The following is a 20,469-nucleotide window of genomic DNA, read 5'->3' on the forward strand; positions in this document are numbered from 1 at the left end:
CATCTAATTGATATTCTGAAGGATCAGGAATGATGTCCTTTTAAGAAATTATTCTTAATAATGTTCATGTATTATTGTTAATAAAATTGATCTTTTGTTTTATAAACTTTGCTTAGTTTTAAAGAGAAACATGCCTCCTTTGCTATTTATTTAGTAACATATAATAAAAATAATTATGAATGGCCAATCTCGGTTTAATGTTTTTAGCACATCAAAGTAGTTTCAGCCTGATTAAAGCATGGATTATCATTTTTTTAGCAGTATACTCCGCTAGCACACCAGCGCTGAGATTCTGAACTTCTTGGTTCGAAACGTGGTGTTGCTACCGGTCGGCTGGGCGATATCTTGCGAGCATAATTGGCAGTGCCTGCAGGGAGGGATGACTGGAATATGTGGGCGGTGTCTTCAAAACGCTGTGTAAGGACCCTGTTTGGCAGATAAAGGCCTATGCAGAGTGCAGGTCCTTTCTGTGTGGAGTTTGCATGTTCTCCCCATGTCTGTGTGGGTTTCTTCCAGGTGCTCCGGTTTCCTCCCTGAGGAAGTCTGAAGAACTACTTAAATTGCCCTGAGTGTGAATGTCTTATTACTACACTATCCCTTTTCTATCCCTTGTTCTCCGTAGTGGGTTGTGGCTGTCAATTATTTGTATTTTTGTTACTTTGTATTTATCACTTGCACACCACGCACCTTTTCGATTGTCCATATTGGTTAGTAGTTCTTCATCCACAGTGTTGTTTTAGCTTGGATTAAATATCTACATATGGATTCTATTTTCTTTCTACAAGGTGTGTGGGGTTTCACCTCGTTCTTTCTTTAGCCAGGTGTGTCCTTCCGGTTACACATATCACAAGCTTGATATAAAAGCATTCTGTTTTTATAAGCTAATTAGAATGCAGGAACCAGGGTGGAGTTCACTAGGAATACAAAAGAAAAGAGAATTATTGCCTAATTATAAAAAATTATATTATTTCTTGTACAGCAAAACTTTCTGTCTTGTGGTGCAGATTTCTAATGCCAAGTTCACACTACACGACTTTCCAAGTTGCCAGGTCGCTGTACAGTTCACATTACACAACTGGATTTCTTGTAATCGGGAGTCTTTCAAGTCGATGTGGCTTTCACACTACACGATCTATCATTAATTGGAATCACAGGCGAACTTCTCTGGTTTTCAAACTACGTTTTCTCAACGACGAGGGGTTTAATGACACCATGTTCAAAAATGCACGTCAACAAGTAGCGAGCGATCAAAGTTTGTGCACTGAGGTGCAGCGTAAAAGCAAGTAGGACAAATAAATTAATCTGGGTGGATTGAGCTACGTGGCCAGCAGGGATTGTTTGTTGTATAGTGAGTTGGAGGTTAATAAATATTTTTTGCGATGCAACGTTGGTGTTATGTTATGTAGAGAACGACAAGGTCAGAAATACTGTAAAACTTGAGTGTCTGCCCCTGTTACAAGTTTTTACACTCCTTCCCTGCGTTTCCTCTCACCCCGTAACTTGCGTTCTCATTGGCTGTTCGACACTGCACTCATTGCCAGTCGGACGACTCATATCCGGATATCTAGCAAGCTAGATATATGTCGAGCGCGCTGCGAGCCGCTCCGATCGGTCAGCGAGTGAAAATCAGGGCAAAAATTGTGTAGTGTGATCTAGGCATAACTAACCTTCATAAACCTATTAAAAAATACTTTATTAAGGATTTTGGTCACTTTTTGGGATCAGTGTATTTTTTTACTAGTAATAATAAGGTATATACCTGTCAAAACCTTTCTATGTGTTTTTTTTTTATTATTGATCACTTTATTCTTTGTTTAAGTAAGCATTACTCGGTGTCCTTTGAGGAGTTTTGTTTGTGACCCAGTAATACTGCACAAGCTGACGTTCAGAAACAGGTGGCATCTTACTTTATGTGTTTTGCAAAAGACACATGCTAGCCCTTATTGTCCCAGTTGATAGCTGATGTGTAAACAGGGAAATGGCAATAAGAAAAGAAGCAAAAGGTTGTCGAGGTTAAATTATTGTAAGGTCTTATAATGTTATGCATACCAAAATGTAACACACAATAAAGTCATATCACTCACTAGCTATGTACTTTTTATTATTGAAGCTTGGAATGGAAAGTTCATCGAGTCTGTCAAATGTAGAATGTCTAAAGCTTCAATGCTGCAAGGTTGCACAAGCAGCTGCTAAAAATACACCCAAACAAGTAGCTCCTGTCTTTCCAGTACTGTGTAGAAAATAGAAACAACTATATGGGTGCTACACAAAATGACATATGTTGTCACATGAATAGTTAGTTAAAACCCAGCATATCATAAAATGTATTATTCTGATGTTACTAAAACATTGCTTTTGTACTGGCCAAATCAATAAAAGAATGGTAAAGAGCTTTTATACAATAATTACTTTAGGTTTTCTCAAAATATGCATGTTCAAAAATAAACATACAGTGTATCACAAAAGTGAGTACACCCCTCACATTTCTGCAAATATTTCATTATATCTTTTCATGGGACAACACTATAGAAATAAAACTTGGATATAAGTTAGAGTAGTCAGTGTACAACTTGTATAGCAGTGTAGATTTACTGTCTTCTGAAAATAACTCAACACACAGCCATTAATGTCTAAATGGCTGGCAACATAAGTGAGTACACCCCACAGTGAACATGTCCAAATTGTGCCCAAAGTGTCAATATTTTGTGTGACCACCATTATTATAAGCACTGCCTTAACCCTCCTGGGCATGGAATTCACCAGAGCTGCACTGGTTGCTACTGGAATCTTCTTCCACTCCTCCATGATGACATCATGGAGCTGGTGGATGTTAGACACCTTGAACTCCTCCACCTTCCACTTGAGGATGCGCCACAGGTGCTCAATTGGGTTTAGTCCATCACCTTTACCTTCAGCTTCCTCAGCAAGGCAGTTGTCATCTTGGAGGTTGTGTTTGGGGTCGTTATCCTGTTGGAAAACTGCCATGAGGCCCAGTTTTCGAAGGGAGGGAAGCATGCTCTGTTTCAGAATGTCACAGTACATGTTGGAATTCATGTTTCCCTCAATGAACTGCAGCTCCCCAGTGCCAGCAACACTCATGCAGCCCAAGACCATGATGCTACCACCACCATGCTTGACTGTAGGCAAGATACAGTTGTCTTGGTACTTCTCACCAGGGCGCCGCCACACATGCTGGACACCATCTGAGCCAAACGAGTTTATCTTGGTCTCGTCAGACCACAGGGCATTCCAGTAATCCATGTTCTTGGACTGCTTGTCTTCAGCAAACTGTTTGCGGGCTTTCTTGTGCGTCAGCTTCCTTCTGGGATGACGACCATGCAGACCGAGTTGATGCAGTGTGCGGCGTATGGTCTGAGCACTGACAGGCTGACCTCCCACGTCTTCAACCTCTGCAGCAATGCTGGCAGCACTCATGTGTCTATTTTTTAAAGCCAACCTCTGGATATGACGCCGAACACGTGGACTCAACTTCTTTGGTCGACCTTGGCGAAGCCTGTTCCGAGTGGAACCTGTCCTGGAAAACAGCTGTATGACCTTGGCCACCATGCTGTAGCTCAGTTTCAGGGTGTTAGCAATCTTCTTATAGCCCAGGCCATCTTTGTGGAGAGCAACAATTCTATTTCTCACATCCTCAGAGAGTTCTTTGCCATGAGGTGCCATGTTGAATATCCAGTGGCCAGTATGAGAGAATTGTACCCAAAACACCAAATTTAACAGCCCTGCTCCCCATTTACACCTGGGACCTTGACACATGACACCAGGGAGGGACAACGACACATTTGGGCACAATTTGGACATGTTCACTGTGGGGTGTACTCACTTATGTTGCCAGCCATTTAGACATTAATGGCTGTGTGTTGAGTTATTTTCAGAAGACAGTAAATCTACACTGCTATACAAGCTGTACACTGACTACTCTAAGTTATATCCAAGTTTCATGTCTATAGTGTTGTCCCATGAAAAGATATAATGAAATATTTGCAGAAATGTGAGGGGTGTACTCACTTTTGTGATACACTGTACATACAAGTGCTCAATGTACACCAATCAGCCATAACATTAAAACCACCTCCTTGTTTCTACACACATTGTCCAATTTATCAGCTCCACTTACCATATAGGAGCACTTTGTAGTTCTACAATTACTGACTGTAATTGTTTCTCTGCATGCTTTGTTAGTCCCCTTTCATGCTGTTTTTTAATGGTCAGGACCCCCACAGGACCACTACAGAGTAGGTATTATTTGGGTGGTGGATCATTCTCAGCACTGCAGTGACACTGACATGGTGGTGGTGTGTTAGTGTGTGTTGTGCTGGTATGAGTGGATAAGACACAGCAGTGCTGATGCAGTTTTTACAAGCCTCACTGTCACTGCTGGACTGAGAATAGTCCACAAACCAAAAATATATCCAGTCAATAGCGCCCTGTGGGCAGCATCCTGTGACCACTGATGAAGGTCTAGAAGATGACCAACTCAAACAGCAGCAATAGATGAGCGATCCTCTCTGACTTTACATCTACAAGGTGGACCAACTAGGTAGGAGTGTCTAATAGAGTGGACAGTGAGTGGACACGGTATTTAAAAACTCCAGAAGCGCTGCTGTGTCTGATCCACTCATACCAGCACAACACACACTAACACACCACCACCATGTAATTGTCACTGCAGTGCTGAGAATCATCCACCACCTAAATAATACCTACTCTGTAGTGGTCATGTGGGGGTCCTAACTATTGAAGAACAGGGTGAAAGCAGGTTAAAAAGGTATGTAGAGAAACAGATGGACTACAGTCAGTAATTGTAGAGCTTCTATATGGTAAGTGGAGCTGATAAAATGGACAGTGAGTGTAGAAACACAGAGGTGGTTTTAATGTTATGGCTGATCAGTGTAAGTCTGCTTGTTGCAATTTGAATTGTTTGGACGCAGTTTTGAAAGCACACACTTTGGTCTATAAGGGCTCACAATTTACACTGTATTGTCAGGACAAACAAAGCCATGAAGTCTGTGGATCCTCAGTAGCAGGGACAGGGAGACTGGTAAAGATTGATGGAAAGATAAATGCAACCAACAACAAAAATGTCCTTCTAGAAAACCTCCTTCTGAGTGCTCACAAACTCTTCCATTGTTCATGGCCGATCCAATAGATTGAATGGCCATCATTCAGTTTCCCCACAGATGATTTATGGGGTTTTTTATGCCTCTCAAAATCTTTCTGAGAATTCTAAGACTTTCGACAGTTCACCTTTATACATTCTAAGACTAATTCTAAGACTAAGGCGACAGTTCACCTTTAAACATGACAAAGACCCGAAGCATACAGCAAAAACAACATTGAAGTGGTGGTGTCTGGGAAAGTCTTAGAATTCTCAGAATGTTTTTGAGAGGCATAACCCAAGCCCAGATTTAAAAAACCCCATCAATCATCTGTGGGGAGACTGAATGATGGCCATTCAATCTAATGGAACGACCATAAAGAATGGAAGAAGCTGCCCAAATCCAAGTGTGCAAAGCTAGGAGAGATATTTTGAACAGAACCTGCAGCTATAGTTGCTGCCAACATGGATTCTATATAATACAGGTATAAATATATATATATTATATATATATATATACAGTGTATCACAAAAGTGAGTACACCCCTCACATTTCTGCAAATATTTCATTATATCTTTTCATGGGACAACACTATAGAAATTAAACTTGGATATAACTTAGAGTAGTCAGTGTACAACTTGTATAGCAGTGTAGATTTACTGTCTTCTGAAAATAACTCAACACACAGCCATTAATGTCTAAATAGCTGGCAACATAAGTGAGTACACCCCACAGTGAACATGTCCAAATTGTGCCCAAATGTGTCGTTGTCCCTCCCTGGTGTCATGTGTCAAGGTCTCAGGTGTAAATGGGAAGCAGGGCTGTTAAATTTGGTGTTTTTGATACAATTCTCTCATACTGGCCACTGGATATTCAACATGGCACCTCATGGCAAAGAACTCTCTGAGGATGTGAGAAATAGAATTGTTGCTCTCCACAAAGATGGCCTGGGCTATAAGAAGATTGCTAACACCCTGAAACTGAGCTACAGCATGGTGGCCAAGGTCATACAGCGGTTTTCCAGGACAGGTTCCACTCGGAACAGGCTTCGCCAGGGTCGACCAAAGAAGTTGAGTCCACGTGTTCGGCGTCATATCCAGAGGTTGGCTTTAAAAAATAGACACATGAGTGCTGCCAGCATTGCTGCAGAGGTTGAAGACGTGGGAGGTCAGCCTGTCAGTGCTCAGACCATACGCCGCACACTGCATCAACTCGGTCTGCATGGTCGTCATCCCAGAAGGAAGCTGACGCACAAGAAAGCCCGCAAACAGTTTGCTGAAGACAAGCAGTCCAAGAACATGGATTACTGGAATGCCCTGTGGTCTGACGAGACCAAGATAAACTCGTTTGGCTCAGATGGTGTCCAGCATGTGTGGCGGCGCCCTGGTGAGAAGTACCAAGACAACTGTATCTTGCCTACAGTCAAGCATGGTGGTGGTAGCATCATGGTCTTGGGCTGCATGAGTGTTGCTGGCACTGGGGAGCTGCAGTTCATTGAGGGAAACATGAATTCCAACATGTACTGTGACATTCTGAAACAGAGCATGATCCCCTCCCTTAGAAAACTGGGCCTCATGGCAGTTTTCCAACAGGATAACGACCCCAAACACAACCTCCAAGATGACAACTGCCTTGCTGAGGAAGCTGAAGGTAAAGGTGATGGACTAAACCCAATTGAGCACCTGTGGCGCATCCTCAAGTGGAAGGTGGAGGAGTTCAAGGTGTCTAACATCCACCAGCTCCGTGATGTCATCATGGAGGAGTGGAAGAGGATTCCAGTAGCAACCTGTGCAGCTCTGGTGAATTCCATGCCCAGGAGGGTTAAGGCAGTGCTGGATAATAATGGTGGTCACACAAAATATTGACACTTTGGGCACAATTAGGACATGTTCACTGTGGGGTGTACTCACTTATGTTGCCAGCCATTTAGACATTAATGGCTGTGTGTTGAGTTATTTTCAGAAGACAGTAAATCTACACTGCTATACAAGTTGTACACTGACTACTCTAAGTTATATCCAAGTTTTATTTCTATAGTGTTGTCCCATGAAAAGATATAATAAAATATTTGCAGAAATGTGAGGGGTGTACTCACTTTTGTGATACACTGTATATAATACACACACAAGTCACACAGGTCACACTATGTGGACAATGTATTGGTACACACAATGCTGTGCTGCTGTGTCTTATCCACTCATACCAGCACAACACACACTAACACACCACCACCATGTCAGTGTCACTGCGGTGCTGAGAATGATCCACCAGCCAAATAATACCTGTAGTGGTCCTGGGAGAGTCCTGACCATTGAAGAACAGCATGAAAGGGCGCTAACAAAGCATGCAGAGAAACAGATGGACTACAGTCAGTAATTGTGGAACTACGAAGTCCTTTTATATGGTAGGTGGAGCTGATAAAATGGACAATGTGTGTAAAAACAAGGAGGTGGTTTTAATGTTATGGCTGAACAGTGTACTGTAAATACTCCGTAATACTAAATTCAGTTGGTGGCGGTAATGCATTATAAAATTGTTTTTGCAACAAAAGAAGAAGCATCGTGCATTAAACTTTATGTGCAGTGAAGCTCTACGACTGTGCAGCTAATAATGCTACACAGATGTGACTGAATGATAAACTAATTATAATAGTAATAAGACAACAAGATTTCAAATATACAGAATCAGATTAGGACTATTTTATGTGCTATAATGTAAAACTAAACACGCAGGTTTGAGTAAAATTTGCCAAAAATAACTCCTTGAGCATTTAACCTGGGAATGTACAGGTAAGCACAACTGTAAAACATAGATAATAATATTCTTCATGTACCACAAGGCTTGTTTTTCAAATATCGTTTTAAATGTAATTTTAAAAATGTTTTTACAACAACTATTTTTTACATTTTTTTTTTTTTTTTTTTTTTACATTTTTTGGACAACACTTTGGAGAGAAAGTCAAAGAACACTTCAACAGGACAATTTGAGTTTATGCAGCATGGGTTTTGGTACCAGTACCAAAAAAATTACCAAAAGCAAAGATTAAACCCGCTACCAAATACAAATTTAAGTTCCTTCTTAAGTTTACTTTCTAAAAATATACACATGAAGCTCTTTGGATTTTTGTTATTATTATTTTGTGGTGTAGAAAGGTATATAATGTAATTTACCTTTGTACAATGGCCTTGTGTTTCCTTGTTAGTGTTTGTTTGACTACAGCTGGTGACTTTGTTTGCCCACAGGAATAGGACTAGTCTGACTGCAACTGTAACACATACAATGAGTATTACAATGAAAACACTGAGAAGGTCAGCACAGGTCTTCAAGAATGAGTAAAGACTTGCACCTTCTGGCCAAGTTGGGGAAGAAAACCAAAATTCAAAAAACACCAAGAAAACAGTCAGAAAACAAGTCAGCCATGAATTAGATACTGTTGGAAGACAGGTGGCACTGTCCACAGTCAAGTGAGCTTTACATTGCCATGGATTTAAAGAGTGCCTTTACAAGTAAGATCTTCAAAACATTTATTTTTGATGTTTAACAAAAGCTCATTTAAAATTTGAACCTTGAACACAGTTGAATGTTCCAGCAGGACAATCATTTCTAAAGGCAAAGTCTGGTTAAAATTAAGCTTTTGAAATGGTCTTCTCTGTAGTGAACGCTGTAGAGAATATTCTAAACTTTAATATTCTAAAAAGTCAAGAAATGTCAAATATATATAATCATTGGCTGCTCTGCTGTATGTGTATAATTTTGACCAAGCAGATTTTTTTGAAACTCAAAATAAAATAATAAAGAACTTAAATTTCTGAACGGACAAAATGTGTTTTGATTAGGGCTGTCACGCGATTAAATATTTTAATCGAGATTAATCGCAATTAAAGAACCAAATTAATCGCAATTAATCACAAACTAATTACTAAGCAAAATTTGAACAGTTATGCACATTTTTATTGCAGGAACATGTTTATCAATAAAAACATTCATAAAATTATGATAAAATTATTAACTTTAAATTATTTTTAGAAAGCCAGCCAATGCCTACGTATATAGTTGTTAACAGCTACCCATCCCATAACAGCTACCCATTTACATTATCTGACAAAAGTGAGGATCTTTTCCTGTTCATAATCTTGCCACTGAAAACAGGAGCTCATAATATGAACCATTTCTAGATGCAACACCAGTGGCTTAACTAGGAGCTCATCGGCCACAGTGCAAAAAAAAAATTTGGGGCCCCCTCAACAAATTGCATATGCTGATAGCTGATCAGAATTAATTAAAAGTACTCACTCAGAAGTTACACTTCAAGTCCAAATTCCTGCCTCTGGTGTTTTTAATGCACAGTTTTAGTTCTTTTAATTTTACTTAACGAAAATATTGTAATATAATAAAAACGACCTGGCGAGTGCAGCCAATGGGGGGGCAGTGAGGTGAGTGGTTGAGTTCATGTCGTGAGCCTTACATTAATATTAACGCTGGTCCTTTTTCCTCCTATGAACATGGTGAGTTTGCTAATAAGCACTTAAACTGGTGCTTCCAGTGCCCATAGAAAATGACTTATGCAAAACATTTTAATTGTGCCCTGCAGGTGTTGCTCTGGGAATGCAGGTTGCTGTGTGTGAATATGCTTGCAGTGTGCAGTAGTTTTCAGGCAGAACTTTAGTTATGATTTGTAATGATTATGTTTATGCTGTCTTTTCAGAGAGATGCTATCTCCACCGAATTTGATCCTGCAACAAAGCAGTTGTAGTAAGCAGCCTTTCGATAACGAACTGTAGACATATGTCGTTTATTTACATACATAATACTGGAGGTAATGTGTATCAGTAGTAAGTACACTTGTTGCACACCCCGGATCACTTTGTTTGTAATGTAGGTGATGATTGAGATACCTGAACATAATCCACAAAAGGGTGGCACTGTGAGGTTAGGGAAAAGTGAACTTTCTGCAAAAGCACCTCAAGCATTCTTTGTAAATTACAGTACTAAGTATGGTAAATCACAGCTAAATTATGTCTTCTCATAGTTTGGGTAATGAGATGAAAATATTAAACAAAGAATGTAATATTTAGAACTACTCTCACTGTTGCCATTTAGGAGAATTGTATGGAAACGCTGAATATGTTGATGAAAGACACAGGAATAGCTTTGATGTTACCAAAAGCTCTCCTTAAAATAAGCTATGTATTATAGCGTGTCTTTAATGTCCTGAAATGTACTGAAAATCTTCATAGCATGTCTACCTGTTTATACATACCATCATAATCTGGTAATGAAAACTATCACTGTGTAAGTCTCATAAGTACGTAAGTAAGTTGCTGTTTCTGTTAGTGTCTGCTTATAATATTAGAATCACCCAAGAGGAGTAAGGCATCTAAAGAATCTCTTTACTGCTTTTGTGTATTCTGGTTGCCAATTTTCCTTAGGTGAACCCAGAACTGAAGCACAAGTTTAAAGAAAAAGGTCTCTATTTTGTGGAGCAACTGAATGGAAGTAATTGAACTTGAAAGTCAGTAAAAATACGTTATTTACTATTGAATATTTAAATAAATAGCTTTCACGTTTGTATTGGCAGATCTTGCTTATTATTATGCAGTACCGCCCAGAGTTTACTTCTTGTCCCATTAAGCCTTCTCCTCCCTATTTTGACCTGCTTCAGAGCTACCTGCTCAAAGAAAAAAAACCTCACCTTGAAAACTAACCACTAATGACATATTTAATTGGGTTAACTAATTATAAAATTGCTTATTTAATGTAGTGATGGTACCACCTTTATATAGGAACACGTAAATAAAAAAAACCCACACAGACACGGGGAGAACATGAAAACTCCACACAAAAAGGACTTGGACCGCCCCACCTGGGAATCGACCCCAGGACCTTCTTGCTGTGAGGCGACAGTGCTACCATGAGCCACCATGCCGCCCTAAGGCTGAGTGGGAACACTGTGAGGGAGGATATAATGTTTTGTGTGAAAGCTTGAAGAGGAATGGTTGGACCCTAAATTAGGCTTTGTATGTTATTGAACAGAGGACATTAAACTTCCTCTAGGTTTGTAAATATAAAATTTTTACTTTTTTGAGCACAGGAAGTTCATAAATCTCTTTCCCTTCTCCCCTATCTGACGTCTTCCAATGTGTATTTTCCGCTGGACTGTAACAATGATGTTTAGTACTGATGAACATGGTGATATTTTGATCAAAATTAAAATGCTGTTAGGAACTAGACTGTGGAGTTTGGAACACAGTGGTAAGCAATGATCCATCATTTCTTGTACAGATTAAGCCCTTTGTTAAATTCTCTTTTTGTCCCAAGTTTTCTTGGAATGGGGTTTGTACGTAGTAACACATGCACACAGTAGTGTTCCACTTAAAATCTAGTTGTGTTACATTACAATTCATCCATGTGGGTACTAATCATCACTAATGGTGGCTAAGTGGGTAGCACTGTCGCCTCACAGCAAGAAGGTCCTGGGTTCGACCTTCGATTAAAGGTCTGAGTCCTTTCTGTGTGGAGTTTGCATGTTCTCCCCGTGTCTGCGTGGGTTTTCTCCGGGGGCTCTGGTTTCCTTGCACAGTCCAAAGACATGAAAATGAGGTGAATTTGAGATACTAAATTGTCCATGACTGTGTTCAACATAACCTTGTGAACGGATGAATCTTGTGTAATGAGTAACTACCGTTTCTGTCATGAATGTAACCAAAGTGTAAAACATGACTTTAAAATCTAAATAAAACAAACAAATCATTGTAAGGTTCTCTTAGTGTTGCATGATAAAAGCTGATTTTTGATATATACAGAATTAACAAACCATGTAAGTTCTGCATTAAAATATACACTGATCAGCCATAACATTAAAACCACCACCTTGTTTCTATACTCACTGTCCATTTAATCAGCTCCACTTACCATATAGAAGCACTTTGTAGTTTTACAATTACTGACTGTAGTCCATCTGTTTCTCTACTTACCTTTTTAGTCTGCTTTCACCCTGTTCCTCAATGGTCAGGAGTCAGGACCATCACAGAGCAGGTATTATGTAGATGGTGGATCATTCTCAGCACTGCAGTGACCATGACATGGTGGTGGTGTGTTAGTGTGTGTTGTGCTGGTATGAGTGGATCAGACACAGCAGCGCTGCTGAAGTTTTAAAATACCATGTCCACTCACTGTCCACTCTATTAGACTACCTAGTTGGTCTGTCCACCTTGTAGATGTAAAGTCAGAGACGATCGCTCATCTATTGCTGCTGTTTGAGTTGGTCATCTTCTAGACCTTCATTTGTGGTCATAGGACACTGCCCATGGGGCGCTGTTGGCTGGATGTTTTTGGTTGGTGGACTATTCTCAGTCCAGTAGTGAAACTCCATTAGCATTGCTGTGTCTAATCCACACACACTAACACACCACCACCATGTCAGTGTCACTGCAGTGATCCACCACCCAAATAATACCTGCTCTGTAGTGGTCCTGTGGGGGTCCTGACCATTGAAGAACAGCATGAAATGGGGTAACAAAGCACGCAGAGAAACAGATGGACTACAGTCAGTAATTGTAGAACTAAGAAGTGCTGATAAAATGGACAGTGAGTGTAGAAACAAGGAGGTGGTTTTAATGTTATGGCTGATTGGTGTATAAAATAAGTTTAAATATGCTTTGTACGAGTCAGTAATTTCTATTTACTTCTATCTGCAGCGATTTTTATTCATAGTTTGTTGTCCAAATTAGCCTTTTTTTAAAAAAAATCCGGTTGCATGTAAAATTTTTTATTTTTTTATATTTACGAAAGTCGGCCGTGACATTAATTATTATTATTATTATTATTATTATCTTATTTGATCAGTGTCGTCTCTTATCTGAAGACTTTTGTGTTGTAAAGTCACATTTCCGTTTGTTGTGTGTTGATACTGGCTGAGAACGCTGGAATGGCGCTACACTGCCTGGAACAATAACACATAGCGTCGAATTTTGTTTTCATATTTAAACAGAAGATGGAGAAATAACTAAAAGCTTTAAAAATAAAAGGTATGCTTTCTACCTGCTTTTAGTGATGCTATTTTGTGCTGAAAGCCTTTTTTGGCACCCTGTTCAACATTAGCGTTAGCTTTTAGCCATAGCAACAAGGCTAAAACTGTATGTTAGCTGCTTCATTAGCCGAGTGGAGGGGAGATTGAATTGCAGTCAGGGTTTCTATATCTGTGCAAAGATTTATATTCTGTAAACAAGAATTAAATGTTATTTAGCTTATAGCGGGCTAACAGGAAGCTTAGAGATTTATTGAGACACTAGCGATGATAAATTGCAGTTGTATTCGGTCGCTCTGGCACCTCTTGCTAAATGACATTAAATTGCATTTACATTTTCGGCATTTAGCAGATGCTTTTATCTAAAGCGACTTATAGTACTGGGACAGTATACAGTCTTAGCAATTCAGGGTTAAGGGCCTTGCTCAAGGGCCCAACAGTGGCAACCTGGCGGTGGTGGGGTTTGAACCAGCGACCTTCTGATTACTTGTCCAGTACCTTAACCACTAGGCTACAACTGCCCCATAAAAGTTAAAGTGAAACACAAATGAACACAATTTCTGCAGCAAGCTTTTTTAAAAACATGTATACTAGGTGTAGCTCTTCACCTGTTGACTAAACTCTGCAGAATCGTGTAGATGAATTATAAATAGTATCAATTCTTATTTTGTTTGTGGGGTTAAATATTCCAAATGCAGCTGTACATAATGGAATCTAAAGATTTAGGGCTTTCTATTAGCATGCCACATATAGGTGGCAGGTACAGTAATGTAACTAAGCTTCATTAGTTATCAGCTGTGTACTCTCCACTAGGGCTCGGCGGTATGACCAAAAATTTGCATCACGGTATTTTGTAAGATTCTGATGCTTTCACGGTATTTTTTTTTTTGTGGCTGATTTTGGGTGGCTAAGTGGGTAGCACTGTCGCCTCACAGCAAGAAGGTCCTGGGTTCGATCCCCATGTGGGGCGGTCCGGGTCCTTTCTGTGTGAAGTTTTAATGTTCTCCGCGTGTCTGTGTGGGTTTCCTTTGGGTGCTCCGGTTTCCCTAACAGTCCAAAGACATGCAAGTGAGGTGAATTGGAGACTCGTGTAATGAGTAATTACTGTTCCTGTCATGAATGTAACCAAAGTGTAAAACATGATGTTAAAATCCTAATAAACACACAACCTGTGGCTGATTTTACTGTCATAAGTAGAAAGAATATCACAAGTTTTAATTTCATTATGTATATAGTGAAGATTCTGAGTACTATAAGCTTTGCTTAGCCCCACAAAATGACACAATATGTGATAGAATCAGAACGCGTGAAACAGTTGCAATAACAGTTGCGTTTATTTAATATTTAAAATAGTTAGTTATTTTTCACCATCCTTATATAGTTACAGTTGTGTAGTTATTATTTACACATCTTTTATTATTATTACTGTTATTATTATAATATATACCCATTTTTATTCATATGCTTATTGTTATTATTGCTATTATGTATATAGTACTATGTATATAGATCTTCTTCTTCTTCTTCTTTCGGCTTTTTTCAGGGGTGGCCACAGCGAGTCATCCTCATGATCGCTCATTGATTTGGCACAATTTTTACGCCGGATGCCCTTCCTGACACAACCCTCCCTAATTTATCCGGGCTTGGGACCGGCACTACAATGCACTAGTGCATCTAGCGGCTAGGTATCTATAGGACAATTCAGTGTTTCCAATTAACCTGGTGGCATGTTTTTGGACTGTGGGAGGAAACCGGAGTACCCGGAGGAAACCCACGCGGACACGGGGAGAACATGCAAACTCCGCACAGAAAGGACCCGGACCGCCCCACCTGGGGATTGAACCCAGGACCTTCTTGTTGTGAGGCGACAGTGCTACCCACTAAGCCACCGTGCCACCCTTAATATGTATATAGATATAATTCCATATATGTCAATAGCTATAATTATTGTACTTTATATTCATATTAATCATAGATATATGTTTACAGATATTCTTTGTTTTTCTTTGCACAATGCTACTATTTGCACTTCTGGTAGATGCTAACTACATTTCGTTGCCTTGTACCTGTACTGAGCAATGACAATAAAGTTGAATCTATCTATCTAAGTATTGTACAATTAACCTTAGCTCTCCCTTTAACAAATAAAAAAACGTTTGCACCTCCAATCATTGCAATGAAAGCTTCTTTCTCAACTGTCTATAGAGGAATCGTGTCCTTGCATATGTGAATTGTTACTGCGTTTGTAATAATGTTGTTTGCAACAGTCGTGGCTCGACAAACCGTACAGTATATAGTGTTTCAATCTGTTCGAAACTGCCGACAGCTCATTTCTTAGGTAGGTTCTTCCGGTGCATATTTGGTCTTCCTCTCTTCATCCTCCATCTGTTTTTGCTTAGTTTTTTACCATATTGAGGAAGCCTCTCTCATCTGTTAACACTGTCATGCTAATGCTACCTGGCTAACTAGTGAGCTGTACTTAATCTGCACAGCGCTCCATAACGCTTTTAGTGGCAAACAATATTATATGATTTGCCTACTGAAGCCTACAGCTGTGTTAACTGTGCTACAGTATGGCAGTATTTGAAAAATCCATATGGTATGAGGAATCAAAGACGGTATACCGAATGTACCGTCATACCGCCCAGCCCTACTTTCTACATATTTTATTTTTCTCAGACTGTTTCATAGGCTTTTTGCATAAACAGTGTATTACAGGACTGTCATTATTGAAGAAAAAATGTCCTCCTTAAAAATGGCAAACCGTTTCCTCTGCACCAATTTCTATAACGTTCTTCCCCAAAGTTCCTCTCGTTGTTTAATGTAGTAATGTTTTAAATTAATTGGCTAAGAAGGTTTTATTGTCTTATTAGGTAATATAAGTATTTGTTCACACGTCAGTCATATTGGTTATTATACTACATTTCATTGTCTTCACTCTAAGTATACATAAATTAACTTATTAGTATTCTATATGAACACGCTGAAACTCTGTAACCCTTTTTCTTTAATATTTGTTTCTATTACAGTTAAACAGACGTACTGGAAACTTATGTCTTGACAGCTGTTACTCAACATAGAATGAATCAGTATCAGCAGCAGCCCGGACGATCCAACCTGTACAGCACTGTGAAAGCTGAGAACTCGTCCACTCCACCTATCGCCACCACCATGGCCAATAGTACAGCTGTACCAGGAAAGGTTCTGAGCACCCCAGGGCCTGCTGGAAGAGTGAGTCCTGAAGAAAAACAGGTGAGGCTGTGTACTCCCCATTATAGTTCACCAATAGTTTTTCTGAGCACATATATTTCATTTATACACTTCATGTTACTAAATACATAATGTAAATGAAGACACAACAAGGAGGGCCGTAACTAATACGCCCCCTCCAACTGTACAGTAGCTGATCACTTTGTTTCAACTGCATGAGGCGTGTTCATTTGGAGATCCGCATCATACACAGTGTCACCCGTCTCTTTTATCTCCCATCTTTTGTGCAGACACCATAGACTAGCCAGCAGATATGCAGTAGTTATGAGAAATCCCTCTGGCTCTCCCTCCCCTGGATAAACCAATTATGTCTGTGAAGGTGGCCAGCTGGCTGATAGCAGAGCTAAGATTTGAACTTGCAAGCTCAAAATGTCAACACTTGTGGAATGTAAACATAAACAGATAGAATATATAGAAATAAATAGAAATAATTACACAATATACAGACTGTTTAATACAGAGCATGATCAGGACTGCAGTGGGAAGGTTTTTTCCACTTTTGGTTAAGAGTACTCATGTGCGCATACTGCTGCATTCCCAGTACTTTTAAATAGGCCACAAGTTTGGTTCAATATATATTAGAAATGTTAACTGACAACCAGCAAATGACACATTGTGCATTTAATTCTATAAGGTTTATTATAATTAGTTTTCCAACAGTTGATTTAAAGTAAGAACGGAGCCACATTGTTTAACACAAGCCACTCTTACCCTCATCCATTAGGTGCGTGTGAAGGGTGTTGCATTGAAATATGCACCCTGTTTACGAATGTACATTAGAGCACACTGTAGTTGAACTTGAATGAGAAAATACAAATGATTATAATGCATAATAACTTGAAAATGTATGAATAATTTAATCCATAAAAGAAGAAGCTGTTTTGCATCAGTATGGAGTCTGACAGCAGGTTAATGTCATGGATTTCTTTTGTTATTATTTAATGTGATTTGCTACAAGCTTTGTAATGGTTAACTATTGGTGGTCAGTTTTTGGATTTAAGAATCAGACAAATTTGCATCCCTAATATAAATAGTCATTCTGGTTTAAATATATGGTCTGGTACTGGACTAGCAATCAGAATGTTCCCTGTTCAAGCTCCAATACCACCAAATTGCCTCTCTTTGGCTCCTGAGCAAGGCTCTTAACCCTTTTTTTTACTTTACTATAAGGGTATGAGCTGTGTGTTTAGTTCATCTGTTCCTTCTATCACAGGTTCTTAGTAAGAAGAAACTGCAAGATCTTGTGCGAGAAATTGATCCTAATGAGCAGCTTGATGAGGATGTTGAAGAGGTAATGTTCTTGTCTAGTCTTGAAACTAAAGACATTTACTGAATTCCTTCTTTGTTGGGTTATTTGTTTATTCATTTATGTCATTTGGGACTATTAACTAATTCCCAGGGTTTTTTTTTTTTTGTTCAGATGTTGCTGCAGGTTGCTGATGATTTTATAGAAAGCGTGGTAACTGCTGCTTGCCAGCTCGCTCGCCACCGGAAATCCAACACCCTGGAAGTGAAAGATGTTCAGCTGCACCTTGGTAAGTTTCTTTTTACAGTATTTTTCTTTTTTTCCGAACCGATGTTTACTGCTAGTGCATGGTGTATTTTTAATCATGTGCAGGATGTTCTTATTTGCCCTTTTCTTTTGATTGACTGTAGGTTTGTGCAGTTTATTATCCACAGTTTGTGGTTTACTGTATGTTAAGGTGCACTGTAAATCATTGTGCTGTAACTCCACAGAGCGTCAGTGGAACATGTGGATCCCTGGTTTTGGCTCTGATGAAATCCGACCGTACAAAAAGGCGTGCACCACTGAAGCGCACAAACAGGTTTGTCTTTATGCTCTTAGAATAATATAAAATGCACAATACTCAGAATAAAAAAACAAACAAACAAATGGGTAATTTTGCTGAATAACCATCTTTGTTTTTTTTTGTTTTTTTTCAGCGAATGGCACTGATCCGCAAGACGACCAAAAAGTAGCAAAATGTAAAAGACTGCCTCTTTTTTCAGCTCTGAAGACAAAGTGACTTTTTGAAATGTCCCCAGACATCAGAATCATTTGCCCCCGAACTGTTGCTCAATATGTCTCTTTTTCTCTTTCACACATTGTCACCCAGTGTCACTGCTTATTTATTTTCTGATTACAGCAGGTTGAGCCTCTTATTCCTTTCAAGAGAGTCATAAGCAGTCATTATCAATTTAATAATTTTCTTTTAAGTGGTGAACAGGATTACTGGGCGTGATGTTATAGTTGCCCTTGTTATTAAATAAACATAAATGTTGCCTTCAGAGATCATTTCTATGTATAGTTTGTACTTGGGCATTACGTAAAAAGGAGACAATGCTTGAGCTTGTAAATCATTTCATACCAGAACTGTGCAGAGATTTTAATTGTTTTGCATCAGGTATGTGTTGCTTTGTGTACGACTCTTATCCGCTCTTTTATTGTCTCGTAAGCATGTAAAGGTGCTTTTTTTTTTTTTTTTTTTTTTTTTTTTTTTTTTTTTTTGTGAAGTTTAATTAATAAATCATGCATGAAATACAATTTTGAAGAAATAAAATGTAATAATTTTGTGTGATCATTGAAAACCATGCTTAATTTGTCATGTACACTAAAACTAGCCTTATAAATAAGACTACGTATAGTGTTTGGCAGTACCAATATTGGATCTGGAACTTATTATTTCTGTGTTTCATCAATAGTCATATATGGCAAGTTTTTCTTGTCTTGTTGGATTTGCATTAATAATAAAAACATTAATGTTAACATTAATATTCACTTCTCTAGAGGTCTAAAGATGTTCTGCAATGTTTCATTTGTTATCGAGTTTGTCTTGCCAGAATTTGTGTGTTGTTGCTGCTGTATTAAATGTTTTTTGGGGGACATACACACTCATGCTGTATTTTCTTAGACATTTTTTAGTTATGTTAGTATTAGTTTATTTCCAGCATGTAGTTTTGAATTGCTTGGTTGATAAAATTGCCAAATTGGGGTAGGTAGCTGCACAGCATGTGATTTTGCTACAGTAAAGTTTATACTGTTTAGTCCTCATGTATAGTATGTTTAGCAGTACTTCTGTCATACAGCGTGCTGACACAGCCTTACATTAATCGAGCCTGTAAAAATTGGCTTGGTTCTGAATTGTATTTGCAGTAGAATCATGCAGAATTCTGAGAGTTGGAAGAATTATTGTGTAGAAATATTTTAGGAAATGCAAGACATCGCCAATGCGGGTTGATATGGCCTCCAAAAAGCCTGTGGCCACCTACAATGGTACTCGCCACCTAGAAGGATCACTCAAAAAGATTCTGCGTGGACTCCAAGTGTCTAAGTGTTATTTCAAAGAAAGACTCATACCCTCATTCCACGGATTGGTTTAGCTCAGTGGATCTGTGAGTGGGTACTGGTGTCTCATACACCACCTCTATAGTGGCTTTCACACTGGAAAAAGGCCTGTGGGAATTCTCTGTTGTCCCCTTAGGCCTCTGCAATAACCTCTCCACCTTTAAGAGGTTGCTGGAGAAGGTGCTGTCTGGTAGACCTCCCACCACCAGTATCCACCAGTGCCATCAGAAGGCCATTTCCCACAGCCCTCCAGTGATGGGCAAGGGTCCTGCTTGGTGTTGGAGAGAGTTTCCAAAGTGGTATATGTCTGTATAACTGTACTATCATCTGTACAGCTTTAGCATCATTTATATGGCAGTTTTATATTAATAGCACTACATTTATAATGTATGAAATCTGCCAGTGGTGAGAGTTTGATGAGGCAATTTCCTTATATGCAATCTATGGCATAGTAATTAAAAACTAGATTTATGGAGCTGTGCTATTCCTGCAGCTGAACAAATTCTTTATACTAGTGGAATGCATCACTGGGGACTCATAAGACACTGAATATGAATGTCTTTTTTTCTGCATGGAATGAAAGCTTCTTAATGAGATTTTTTTCACCCCCTGTCATCTCATAACTTCATTAGATACTCAAACACTGGTGGGTCTCTTGGGTAAACCACAGAGCTTTATTTCTATGCATGCACACCAGTATTACACTGGAT

At 39.1% G+C, this 20,469-nt stretch overlaps 1 protein-coding gene across 2 annotated transcripts; it reads left to right on the top strand.

Moving 5' to 3' along the window:
* The first annotated feature begins 12,999 nt into the window (after positions 1 to 12,999).
* Positions 13,000 to 18,878, top strand: taf12 (TAF12 RNA polymerase II, TATA box binding protein (TBP)-associated factor). 2 transcript variants are annotated; one of them, XM_062992155.1, is made up of 6 exons: positions 13,000 to 13,144; positions 16,173 to 16,395; positions 17,627 to 17,704; positions 17,834 to 17,948; positions 18,151 to 18,239; positions 18,358 to 18,878. In XM_062992155.1, exons 2-6 carry the CDS (start codon positions 16,225 to 16,227, stop codon positions 18,391 to 18,393), a joined length of 489 nt encoding a protein of 162 aa, XP_062848225.1. In that variant the 5' UTR covers positions 13,000 to 13,144; positions 16,173 to 16,224; the 3' UTR covers positions 18,394 to 18,878. The 2 variants fall into 2 exon arrangements, with proteins under 2 accessions (XP_062848225.1, XP_062848227.1); XM_062992157.1 differs by lacking the exon at positions 13,000 to 13,144 and adding an exon at positions 13,296 to 13,336.
* The last annotated feature ends 1,591 nt before the right edge of the window (positions 18,879 to 20,469 follow it).

This window comes from Trichomycterus rosablanca, chromosome 3 (assembly GCF_030014385.1).
Source record: "Trichomycterus rosablanca isolate fTriRos1 chromosome 3, fTriRos1.hap1, whole genome shotgun sequence".
NCBI classification, from domain to species: domain Eukaryota; kingdom Metazoa; phylum Chordata; class Actinopteri; order Siluriformes; family Trichomycteridae; genus Trichomycterus; species Trichomycterus rosablanca.

Excerpts from the sequence above, each read along its gene's own strand:
- taf12 (XM_062992155.1), top strand. The coding sequence starts at position 16,225 with ATGAATCAGTATCAGCAGCAGCCCGGACGATCCAACCTGTACAGCACT. Across the intron at positions 16,396-17,626 it reads TGAGTCCTGAAGAAAAACAG|GTTCTTAGTAAGAAGAAACT; the intron begins GTGAGGCTGTGT and ends CTTCTATCACAG. Across the intron at positions 17,705-17,833 it reads TTGATGAGGATGTTGAAGAG|ATGTTGCTGCAGGTTGCTGA; the intron begins GTAATGTTCTTG and ends TTTTTTGTTCAG.